Source organism: Meleagris gallopavo, chromosome Z, assembly GCF_905368555.1.
Source record: "Meleagris gallopavo chromosome Z, MGAL_WU_HG_1.1, whole genome shotgun sequence".
Taxonomy (NCBI): Eukaryota; Metazoa; Chordata; class Aves; order Galliformes; family Phasianidae; genus Meleagris; species Meleagris gallopavo.
The window spans coordinates 72945636-72957916 of record NC_139435.1 but is presented as its reverse complement, the minus strand read 5'-3'; the positions used below and the strand labels follow the sequence as shown (position 1 = coordinate 72957916).

The following is a 12281-nucleotide window of genomic DNA, read 5'->3' as shown; positions in this document are numbered from 1 at the left end:
TACAGTAACCAGCAGGCAGTTTCTTCACCAGCAGGGAGGGAATTAGCACATGCTGCTACATTAGTCCTGTTACAACAAAGACCCAGGAGATCATGATTCTGAACAGTGAAAGTTATGAATTATTTGAAGAGTTTAAGTTTGCAAACAATTCTGCCTTGTTTGCTGAAAGCAACAGATCGTTATCTAAGTTTTCTATCAAAAAAGAAAAAGTGATAATTCTCATAACAAGTGCAACACATTCAGGGATTACACCCCAAGTGTTTGGCTGCATAAAAATTGCAACAGGTCAGTAGAGGAACTGAGCATTGGTTCTTCAGAAGTTCTAGAAAGATGGAAACAATTTGATACATTGATTCCAGTTCACTTACAGGAGACAGAAATTGCATGAGACAGCAACAAGTGACTCAGGCTATTCCACAAGCATGCTTTAAATTGGAAGACACTGTTGTGAATGAACTTGCTGAAGAAGTGGATTATCTCAGGGACCAAGACTGTCAACTGGCACAACACCATGCAAGCAGACAATTAACATTTACTTTAATACAGTTTAAACAAGCATAAGTGACAGTACTACACTATCACTATCAAAATAAACAAGCAGAAACAAAATAATCCCCTCATCTCCACTGTCAAAAACAATCAACAAAAATAGTAAAGCCCACACAAACCACCACACCACCCCTTACCCTCCAATAAATAAAAGCTTAGCACTCTAGTCAAAGTACCAAGTCCACACAAGGATTAAAAATTCCTCATTACAATACATAGTACTAGAATAGAAACCGAATTATGTTTTGCTGACTGAGCATGCTACCAGTGTAGCAGAAAAACAAGAATGCCAAAAGGGGCACAGACAGTAGATTAAACACCTCATATCATGCAAACCACTTTTGCTAGTGGTTAAACAGTGGCAAGAGACCAGCAATCACTCAACTGTTCAGCCTTCTACTTAGTAATACATGGCTTCACAGGAGGAAGTATTTCTGTGGCATTTCAATATGCAGTGTCACTTAAATAAGGTACACACACTGCCAGTGTGCAGGCAGCACAGGTTGAATATCTGCATATCAATTTTCAGAAAAAAAAAAAATCAAAACATCTTCTTGAAATTAAATTTGTGATAACACATGCTCAAGATGAAGGCTTCAAAAAGTACAGAATACATATAATAGATGTACATGTCCAAAGCAAACTGAATCCCAGGAGGTGTGGCACTCACATTGCTTTTAATAAACAGAAAGTCTTTTGTTCCATACAGCATATACAGACATATACTGCCCAGTCCCCAAGACAGTAATGAAGAAGCTTCCCTTCATTTGCAGAAACTGGGAGCTCAACAGCAGAAGAGCTGGCTCTATTCTACAGATAGCACATGCAGTGTTTTTTTGTTTTTTTTTTTTTTTTCCTGGACCCAAAATGAACATTAGTGAAAAGCTATGCAATTGGACAGCTTCAGTAGCTCTTCCTTCATGCTATTCAAATGTATCACTTTTTCTAAGTGTACAGTCAAGCAGAAATCCTCAAATTCTTTCTTCTGTGTGTTGGGTTCCAGAAAGTCAGTCCATCAGTTTTGAAGATCACACCTTAGCAACTCTATTGCTTGTGATTCATCCCCATGCCTGGGTTTTGCAATAATGTAGTACAAGCTTGCCATCACTTCCAAAACACTGCAAGAAAATGAGAGCAAAAGCCATAAGATTATTCATGGACCAGCTTATGCACAAAGCAAGAAGAAACCATCTAGGTAAGTGTGTAGTGGAGTAGAGCCATTCCTAACAAAGCTCTTCATCATAACTGGAGGCATGATGTACTGCATGGGAAGGACTGCTTTTCCAAGGATTGTATGAAGTAATGTCTCTTTAAATCTAATACAGATATAAGAATGTCAACTCTGTTGCACTAAATTCGAGATATTACCAGCATCGCTAGGAGCAATAACATATTTCAAGTGGCAGAAGTATATTAATAAGTCTGTTCAGCATGTTTGGAAAAGATATCTTAAAACAAACATCACCTCATAGAGGGTCCCAACTTCCTGGTCTGGAGATGGAGCGAAGGATTGGTTTACATATATGAACTGCAAGAAAAGAAAACAATTGAAGAAATGTTCCTCCTAATTTCTAATCTAAATCTCCCCTTTTTGATTAGAACAGTTCCCCCTTCTATCACTCCTGAGTTGTGTAACAAGCATAACTTTAATTTTCTATTTCAAATAAAAACTTAAATGGAAAAGCATAGAGATATTGGAAGTACACTGCTATTGCGAAGTCAGCACAATCCTGTTCCTGAGTCTGTTGCAACCTTTCTTGGGACACTTGTGTTCCAAAGGGAGGAAAGAACGGCACTGTACAGCAGTGCAGTGCTGCCCAGCTGTGGACATCCCTGCACAAGCCATTTGGAAAAAGTAATCAGTAGCATTAAACTGCTTGCAAAAGAAACTCTGAAGGGAACAGCCATCAATATTCACAGTCAATCCCAAAGACTTCAGTTTTTCCCAAGTGCTCTTCCTGTATACCACGCTTCTAAGCTACACTTGTGCACATAAACCTTTTCCTGGAACACACACAGCTGTGATCTGACAGCACAAATCTAGAAGCGGAGACGGTGCAGACACACAAACTGGCACCTGGTCCATCCAAGCAGGCTCCTGGGCGCTGCTCATGCCCAGGAACACGCTGCGGGGGGCACTGTGAGGGACATTCCTGCCGCCTCACACTGGGCCTGGTGCTACAGGCTCAGCCCAAGGCTCCGTACCAGCTGCTCAGATGCCATCAGCTTCAGGAATTTCTTGATGAAGTCACACAGGCCCTGGATAGTCCGGGTGCGCTCCACGGCCCACTTTTTGGTCTTCATAATGGGGGTGTCACCCACGGCCTTCAGCAGGACGTCAACTGGGAACGGAACGGCCGTTAATGGCGGCTGCCCCGAGCCGTCAGGGGCCGCAGCCTCCCGCTCTCGCCGCTGATTGGCTCTCGCTCTCGCCCGTCACCGCGCTGTCCCGCCCCGCGCCCGCCCTCCACACCCGGCCCGCCGCCCCATTACTTTTTTTCTTGGCGTCACCGGCGGGGTCCTCGCTGCCCGGCGAGCCGGCAGGGGAGGCGGCCGGCTCTCCGACGCCCAACGCCGCTCCGCTCTCCGGGGTTCTTTCTGGGGCCTCTTCCCCGGCCCCGCTTCGGCCCTCACTCTGCGGCGAGATCGGCGCCCGCTCCTCCGCTTCCGCCATGCCGCCTCCCTCCCATAGGCGGAAGCGACGTGAAGCGCAGAGCGGCGCCGCCGCCACGAGACGTTTGTCCCTCGCGGGACGCCGCCTTCCCAGTCACGTGACGGGGGCGTGGCACGTCACGTGCCGCCGGAGCCGTTCGGTCGCTCAGGGCTGGGGCTCGCCGGAGCGCCGCCGGCCCCACCATGATCAAAGCCATCCTCATCTTCAACAACCACGGCAAGCCGCGGCTCTCCAAGTTCTACCAGCGCTATGTATGGGCGGGGCGGCACCGGGAGCAGGGGGAGGGGGCAGGAGTCGCGTCCGGGGATGTTCGCTGTGCGGGGAGGGCCCGTTCCCGGTTCGCGGGCTGCGAGCGCACAGCCGCGCTGATCGCTTGAGGGCCGCTGCCCGCTGCGGGGGTTCCTTGAGGAACGGTGCCTTTTAGGCCGTTCTGTCCCGTTTTGGTCGTCCTTCGCTCTGCAAGCAGCCCTGTGGTGGTCCTGAGGGTGGGAGAACGCCTCGCTCGGAGGCAAACTGCGCTCCCACATCTGTAGGGATCCACAACCCTGGCTTTTACGTGGGAGAAGTGGCGGTGAGGCAGCTCTGAGAACGCAACGTAAGGACTGTGTCTGTGAGAGAGGGAACTGCAGGCACAGGGAAGCTGAGGAATATGCATAGCAATGCTTGGCCGAGTTCAGGGACGGGAGCTTTTAAAATGGTGCTTTAATCATGTACAGCTGTTCTTAGTGAACAGGCTAAGCTGTGCTTGGATTGACCTTGGATTAAAATCCAAGAAAACAACGGGTGCTCCCCAGAGTTGTGTCCACAAATAGTTCCTTTTCAGCAACACCCCTATTTTTATCTGTGGCCAGTTAGTTGCAATTTTGGCCACTACAAAACCCTTATTTACTCTTACTGGAAGGAATGGTTCTTGCTTTGCATGCCTCAGGGTTAAAATGATGGCTGCGGCTCTTCAGTTTGAACTGCTACGCTTGTAATTCAAGGCTTGTAACTGATACAGCTCATTACAAATTAGCAAATTCAGTGGGTGACTGAATTTAATCCCCTCTCCTCAGAGAGTCAGTAGTCAGAAATTCTGTTGTATGTCTGTAAACCATTTTCATCTTTCTCAAATACCCTGGGTTACAAAGCTGCCATCTCTGATTTACCATTCCTAATTTTGAAGTTCAGATGTTCATAAGCATTAACCTTGTGTGCATATCTGTGTATTTCTGGGTAACCTTCAGTGTAGATGTAATAGTTAAAAAGTATTAACGAAATACCCTGGCAAGGTATACAACTCCATCACTCGTGAGAAGCAAGTCAATTCCATTTCTTGTTTTCCATTGAAAAGTAGATATCTTTTTGTGTCTTTTAATACTGCTCTGCATTTGCAGATTCCTAGTTGGAGAAGGAGGAGCAGGAGGAAAGGAGTACATGACAAGAGAATAACAGATTTCTTGTGCGAATTCCACTTTCCCTCAGCTTCTTTCATAATTGGAATTAAAAACAAATTCTCAATACATAAAGTAGTATAATACAACTATATAAACTGATGACTTTGTAATTTTGAAAATGTAAATCAGAAATCAGAAACATAAGAAATGATGTCGTTATACGTCTCCAGAATTAGTTGCCTGTTGTTTGCAACCTTGTCTTGATTATCCCTTTGCATGTAATTATTTTTACATTTCATAATGTATACTTGTGGCCATTTCAAAGTTCAAAGTAAGTTTCTGAACAACTTTGAGAATAAGAGCAGGAAACAGAAGTTAATTTCAATGGCTGTCTTTCTTTCTTAAGGAAAGAAGACCCATCCTCTCTTCCCATAGAGGTAACATAAAAAGCATAAAGAAGGAAACTGAGATTACTACAGTGGAAGATAGCAGGCATACTTCTGGGAAATGAATCTGCTCATACAGATGTGCTGCAAAAACTAATGTGGAGGAATGATGGACAGTTGCAGTGGGGATTCAAGAAGGGTCCAGTGAACTCAAACTTAGAAGTGATGATCAGTAAAAAAAAAAAAAGAGAGATGGCAGCCTAAGATGTTGTTCACAAACCCATTCATAGTGTATTTCTGAAAGATTTATGTTAAGTGGGATTGTTTTTTTTTTTTTAGCTTCACTCCTGGTACTTTTTGCCAAATAAAGTGTGAAGGTTTTTCAGAAGATGTCTGTATGTGTTCATCTTACAGTGGAGATAGGAAAACTCTTGAATACTTTAGAGTACATCCTTTTTATTGAATAAACTAATTTGAAATGTTGGTATCTGGAGAATTTTCTTAAAAACAGGCAGATTTTTTCACAATAATTTCTTTCATGGTAATATATTCTTCTGCAACTTGTATAAATGTCCTTTTTTATTTACTGTAGATATTGAAATGACATAAAAATAGTGTACAGCTTGTTACTTGGCACATTTAAGGCATCAGGAGTGGATAGGTACAGGATAGTCCTATGCTTTATGTTCTGTTTATGTGCTGTGGGTTCTGCGATTGTTGGTTAATCCACTTTGCTTGATAGCAAAATGCATTTTCTTTTACAGAGTGAAGATACACAGCAACAAATTATCAGAGAAACCTTCCACTTAGTATCCAAACGTGATGAAAATGTCTGTAATTTTCTAGAAGGAGGCTTGTAAGTATCAGGTTTAAAATAAATGTTCTACATTTGCAAATATTTCTGTTGATAGTAGCATACTTGTTCTTACAGTTGTAATGTAAAGGCCATGTGGCTTGAGATATTTGGCACACTAGTAATAGTATTAGGTTGATAGCAGGTGTATTTTTTACTAGTTGGAATATACATATATATTTATTTGTATATGTATATATATGTATCAAAATTGCTTAGGAAATAAAGCATATTTTTTTCTAGTGGAACAGACACAGTGCTGTATCTAGTCTTACAAGGATTTCTGATTTTGTTTGAGGATGCACTGACATTGGCCAAATCTACTGAGAAAGTGAACATATTTCAAAGCTGGTGCTTAGGCTTGTGCTCCTAGAATCTGAGTGCACAGTCTTTAGTTGTAGGATTCCCCAGCATGACTGTTAGGGCTCAGGCTTGCTGTATAAACTAGGAAGAAAATGTTTTTGAAATGTGTTACTGAAGCTTTAATCAGGAATTTTTATTACTGTATGTGGAGAAGGGTTTGAGGAAAGCCATGCTTGTATCTGCTGTCTTTAGAAGACATGTACAGAATATTCTTTCTTGGATCATGTTGTTGTGGTTTTTGTTTTTTTTTTTGGTCTTACTTTTACTGAGCAGGAAGAATTCTTACGTGGAAAAGTGTTGTTTTGAAATACTAGTCATCAAGCCTGAATAGTTAAATTGCCACCTGCTAGGAAAAGGGATCATAGTTTACAAAAAAAGCTCATGATTTCCAATATAAACATAGAGACTGTCTTAGTCTAAGTGTTCTAATGATGGAAAATTTCTAGTTGCTAAAAGCTAGTATGTTAATGCTACTTTATGCAGAGTCACACTTAAATACTTAGTTGTACTGTGCCAGCTGTGATTTCTTCGTCCTAGCCTGGATGATCCCTGATGATTTTAATGCAGTGCTTTTCTTTCATCTGCTCAACTTTTCATGCATTTGTTAGATTCTTGGAGATGATTCTAAGCTAGAAATGTGCTGACTTGAAAGCTGTAAGATGAAGAAGCTGCTTGGAGCCTTTTTAAAAAGCTGGCAACGCAAAGAAGATTGTGTTGAGGATTATTTTTTATTTTAATGACAGGGGATCACTTTGTAGTTTGCATTTTGGCCAAAGGCCTCATTTTGCTTGCTGAAATTAAAAGAGCTTAGGTAGTTTTGACCTGGTATAAAATCAGGGGAGTATTATGAGATGCGTGGCCATCTCATAAAGTACTTCAATTTTATTTTAGCTTACTTTCTGTTGCTCAGAGTGAATGTTGATGAACTGAAGAATATCTGTTAATGATGTATGTATCTTCTTCAGGAAAACTGTAGCTGAAAAGTGGAAGGAAATAACTGTTTAGACATTTTTTCTTCGTGTTCAGTAACTTGATGATTAGTGAGCTGCAGAAGGAATAATGTTTTTGTGGACTTTAACATTGCTTCACAAACTATTGACTGTAGTTCTGTCTTATTTTTCGTGATATCAGACATCATATATTACATTGATGATTATGTGGTCCATAGACCGTGTTTAAGAGTTTTTCTGTAGCCCAAATGCCTGTCTGCATTATAGATTTCTTCTAATCCTCCTGCTTTCTTGAGAAAGGCAGGGAATAATTCTTCAGCATGTGTTCTCTTAAGCTATAAAGCACATTTATGTCTGTACAGTGCCTGCTAGTGTGTAATGGAAGTTCGTTTTTGGATGAACCTGCACAATCAGTTTGAGTTGATTATAATATGATGGTGTGTGTATCAACATAATTAATATCCACATGGATAACAATAATGATGTTTATGTGGAAAATGTAACTTGGGTTGTCTTGTTGCTTTGTTTTCTTCCATTGTAATTATATTATAGAATGGGTGTTTGATTTTTGAAAAGCTGTAGCCAGTTATTAGTAACCACCTTGTAAAGAAATAACTGAGATTTTGCTCAACATGTCCTTAGAGGTTAACTAAGTTTTGTGTTTTCTTTCCCATTCAGATTAATAGGTGGATCTGATAACAAACTAATTTACCGACACTATGCCACCTTGTATTTTGTGTTTTGTGTGGATTCTTCAGAAAGTGAGCTTGGCATTTTAGACCTGATACAAGTAAGTTTGTTTACTTTTTCTTTTTCTTTTTTTTTTTTTAATAATTGGATTTCTAAGTACTTTGAAACTTCAGCGTTTAGCCCTGTCTTTCTGTATAATATTTGTAATGAAGGAGACTTTCATACTATGAATATACTTAGTGCAGAGTATTATTTTTGAACATCTGTGATTTTCTGGACTTTCTTTAAATAAGTGATTTCGCAGATTCATGATACAGTAAGGGAATTGTTCATTTGGAAGCTACTGAGCAAAGTTACTTTTTTGCTGCAGCTTTGCAAAGCCTTGTTTTGTCTGCAAATCAAGATGATCAAACATTTGCCAAGACAATTTTAGAGGATGAGAACTTTGATACATAATGCTGTTGATACATTTATGTGCATGTGTAGTGTATTCACTACAGATACGTAACAAATTTAAAGCAGCCAGAAGCAGTTAGGGTGCAGCTTTTCAAGAGAACCACGGTGGTTTAGGAGTTTACATTCAGATATGCCTTAAAAATTATTGTAAATGCTGTTCCAGACATGCATTCTATCACTACATCAGTGATTTTTCAACTTAGAATTTGTTAATAAGTAATTTCACTAATAATTGTTACTGTTATCTGTGGGGTGAACCACAAAATTGTTTCTCACCCTGAAGTAGCATATGTCATCACATAAAATTGAGTGTTGGGTATGTGATTTGCTTTAATGTAATCTTTTAAAACTTTATTTGGTACTGATAAATTTATTCATGTACTTGAACTACGTATACTTGTATTTACAGCTGCACCATATACATGTGTATAGGATATTATAAGCTTTAAAAGCTCACATGTCAAGAAAATTGTTTTATTAGTTGATTAAAATCTGTGATAACCTGAGATGTGGGCGTGTATGCATCATTTATTTTACTGTGAGCCTTAGAGGTCCTGTGGTTCTCTGCAAACCTTTCTGGGAGCTGAATATTTTCTTGTAGTCATCTACAAGTGTTCAGAACACCTCTTTGGTGTGAAGTGCTCTTCTGGACTGTAAATCTATGTAACCTTTCCAAGAGGGCTTGTGGAGAGCAAGAAAAGAAACTGTTTTTCTAGATTCTTATATCATCTTTACTCACAGAAACATTCTGAATTATGTGAGTTACTGAGTGTCCAAAGTGGCCTTATGCACTTACAGCTGCTTGTTTGCTGGTTTCTTAGTGTGACTTCTAAAATATTTATGAACTGAGGAAAGAAGCATGTTAATATTTTATGTGACTTTGGAACATTTTTTCTGATAAAGAGCTTATTTATGAGTATCTTTTGTTGAATCAGACAATAAGGACAGGAAAGACTAAGTCAGTCAGTCTGATGTGCTGTTTTGCATGGCCATTATGCAGATTCAACTAGCATTTCATTTGTTATGGTATAATAAAAGTGACAGATCAGTAGCTTTCAATAATTTCCAGTTTAATACTGTAACCTAATTTTACTTTAAGGTGCTGAAGCAAGTTTCTGCAGCTTTGTACTACGTATATATATAGTGCCCTCAAACTCTCTGAATTAAGTAGTGCACAAACTTTAAACTGTGTTACTTCTTATGCCCCAAGTTCTTGGATGGATTTCCATAACTTGATCTATACATTTCACATTTTTTCCATTAAGATCCAGTGCTAAATTACATGCCAGTGTAACTACTTGAATAAAGCAAAAATAATATAAATAGTATTTCTGTTTATAGCAATACTTGATTATTTTTTTTTAACACTATGATTTTCTTTTTAAATACAGTCTCACCACAGTATCTGCATCTGTTCAGTGTTCCTGTTTCTCTAGATCATTATAATTCAGCCATCTGATTGTAGTAGAAAGTATACACAGATTAATTTAACATTTTTAATTTCCATTCTGGCTCACAATCTGTTTAATCCTCATATCAATAGCAATCAGAGTTAAATGGATCTTTCTCTGGAAAAGCACCTTCAAAAAATTTATGTGTGGTGCAGACTGGCAGCAGTATATACACGTACGCCTGCATCTACTCAAATAAATTAGCACTGTTTCTGTGTTCAGAAGTGCTGAAGCATTTTCGTGTGTCTTTGTTTACTGCAGTTTAGAGAACAGTACAGATTAGCCAGTTTAAACAACCTCGGGTACACTGGCCTTTCTTTAGACGTGCTCCAATTCTGTAATCATACTTGTGGCCCTTCTCTGGACCTGCTCCAGCTGAGTGTCTTTCTTTTTCTTGGAGCCCCAGGCCGGGATGCATTACTCCTGAAGGGGCCTCCCAAGGGCAGAGCAGAAGAGAACAATCACCACTCTTACCCTGCTGACCACCCCTGTTTTGATGCAGCCCAGATCCAAGCACAAGCACACGCAGCTGGCTCATATTCAGCTTTTCATCCAGCAGAGCCCTCAAGTCCTTTGCAGGGCTGCTTTCAATGAATTCTTCTCCCGGTCTGTACACATATTGCCCTGACCCAACTGCAGCACTTTGCACTTGGTGTTCTTAAATCTCATTTTAGGTTCATGTGGGCCCAGTTTTCAAACTTTGGATGGCATCCCCTTGTTCTATTGTATGAACTACACCACTCAGCTTGATGACATCAGCAAACTTAAGAAAGGTGCACTCGATCCCACTGTCTATGTCATTGATAAAGGTGTTAAATAGCACTGGTTGGCAGACTTTGCCTGCTCACCATTACCTTTCAAATATGATAGCAGCTTGGCAGCAATATCTGCCAGTGCCTTCAGAATCCTGTAATGCATATCACAAGGTGCCCTGAAACTTGCTCTTTGCTTACATTTGGAAGGTTTTTGCTCCCCCAGCCCCTGTGTAAGGGTTGAGGGACATTAGAGACACGGGAAGCCTGAATGCCAGTGAAGACTAAGGCAGAAAACTTGCTGAGAACCTCGGTCTTCTCCATGTCTGTTGAAGCCAGTTCTAGCTTCTCATTTATAAGGGGGTACATTCTCCCTGGCCTTTCTATTTCAGCCAGTGTATCTAGAATCCCATCTTAGTATTTTTTACATCCTTTGCTAAGGCCAGTTCCATCTGTGCCTTGGTTTTCCTGAGCCTGTCTCTATGCTTCCAGACAGAATCCCTGTGCTCTTCCCAGGCCACACATCTCTGCTTTCATTGCCTGTATGATCCCTTCTTTTCCCTCAGTTTGACCAGCAGGACCCTGTTGAACCATTCCAGTTTCCTCCTCTGCTTGATTTCTTATGCTGAGAGTAAAGTGCTCTTGTGATCTCAGAAAAGTGTTCTCAGAGTTTTACCAGCTCTGATCTGCTACTTTGTCTCTAAACCCCGCTTCCCAGCAGTTCCCATCCAATTTCTATAAAGAGCCTGAAGTTCAGGGTACTAACTGCTTTTTTCCCAGACTGTATTTCTCAAGATTGTGAACTCGACTAGGATATGGTTGCTGCAGCCCCGACTGCTTACCTGTTTAATGATGCATCTCTGCATCAGTGAGCACCAAGTGCTTCACCTCCTTTTGGTGTAATACCCATGTCAGGAAGTTATCCTCAAAGGACTCCAGGAGTCACTTGGAATGTTTAAAGTTTTATGTTGCTTTCTGAGCAGACATCTGAGTGGTTGAAATCCCTCATCAAGGTGAGAGCCTTTGAGCTCAGTAAGTCATGTAGCTGAAGTGAGAAGGCCTCATTCATTGGCTCCTCTTGATCAGGCAGATCCTGACCACCAGACATCCTGTGTCAATCTTATCTCTAATTTTAACCCACAAGCTCTCAACCTGATCGTGGTTGTTTCTTAGAGGTAACTTTTTGCAGTCTGTTTATCCCTTAATAGAGGGCAACTCCCCAACCCTTCCTGCCTGTCTGTTCTCAAAAGCACATAGCCCCTGATTGTGGTGTTCCAGTTCTGTGATTTGTCCTGCCATTTTTTTCTGTGATAGCAGCTAGGTTGTTGTTTTCTAATTGGGTCTTGGTTTCTGTCTCCTGCTTTTTTCCCTTGACGTGCACATTGCTGTAGAAGCACTTCATCTGGACTATTAGCTGCATTATTTTCTACTCTCTCAAATTTAGCTGCATTATTTTCAACTTTCTCAAATTTCTCTGGGACAAAACTGAGGTTTTCCTGTGACAGTGTTCCCTTGCTCCTCTCTGTCACTCATAAGTACATTCCTTTCCCCCATCAAATATAGTTAAAGCTCTATTAATCAGTCTAGACAGATTGCTGCCCAAAACATTTTTGTCTCTCCTAGTCACTTGCATCCCATTCCACATCAGCATGCCTGATCTTATGGAGAAGCATCGAAGATGATAGCACAGAACCTTGAGCATGACACCATCTGTGCATCAGTCATTCGTATGATCCATTTTCCTCCTACTTTGGTCTCGGTTTCCAGCTGGGAAGATAGAG

General features: G+C 40.8%; 2 protein-coding genes across 2 annotated transcripts in view; one reads left to right on the top strand and one right to left on the bottom strand.

Moving 5' to 3' along the window:
* Positions 1 to 520: 520 nt before the first annotated feature.
* On the bottom strand, positions 521 to 3331 carry ATG12 (autophagy related 12). The gene is made up of 4 exons (XM_085212953.1): positions 3043 to 3331; positions 2755 to 2891; positions 2015 to 2077; positions 521 to 1667 (listed from the first exon to the last, which is right to left on the bottom strand). The coding sequence occupies exons 1-4, from the start codon at positions 3221 to 3223 to the stop codon at positions 1608 to 1610; spliced, it is 441 nt and encodes a 146-aa protein (XP_085069079.1). The 5' UTR covers positions 3224 to 3331; the 3' UTR covers positions 521 to 1607.
* The window catches only part of AP3S1 (adaptor related protein complex 3 subunit sigma 1), a 31865-nt gene continuing 22891 nt past the window's right edge, over positions 3308 to 12281 (top strand). Inside the window, exons 1-3 of the mRNA XM_085212952.1 lie at positions 3308 to 3474; positions 5750 to 5841; positions 7830 to 7941. Of these exons, the coding sequence (XP_085069078.1) occupies positions 3406 to 3474; positions 5750 to 5841; positions 7830 to 7941 (273 nt within the window). The 5' untranslated portion in view covers positions 3308 to 3405. The remainder of the gene's footprint in view (positions 3475 to 5749; positions 5842 to 7829; positions 7942 to 12281) is intronic.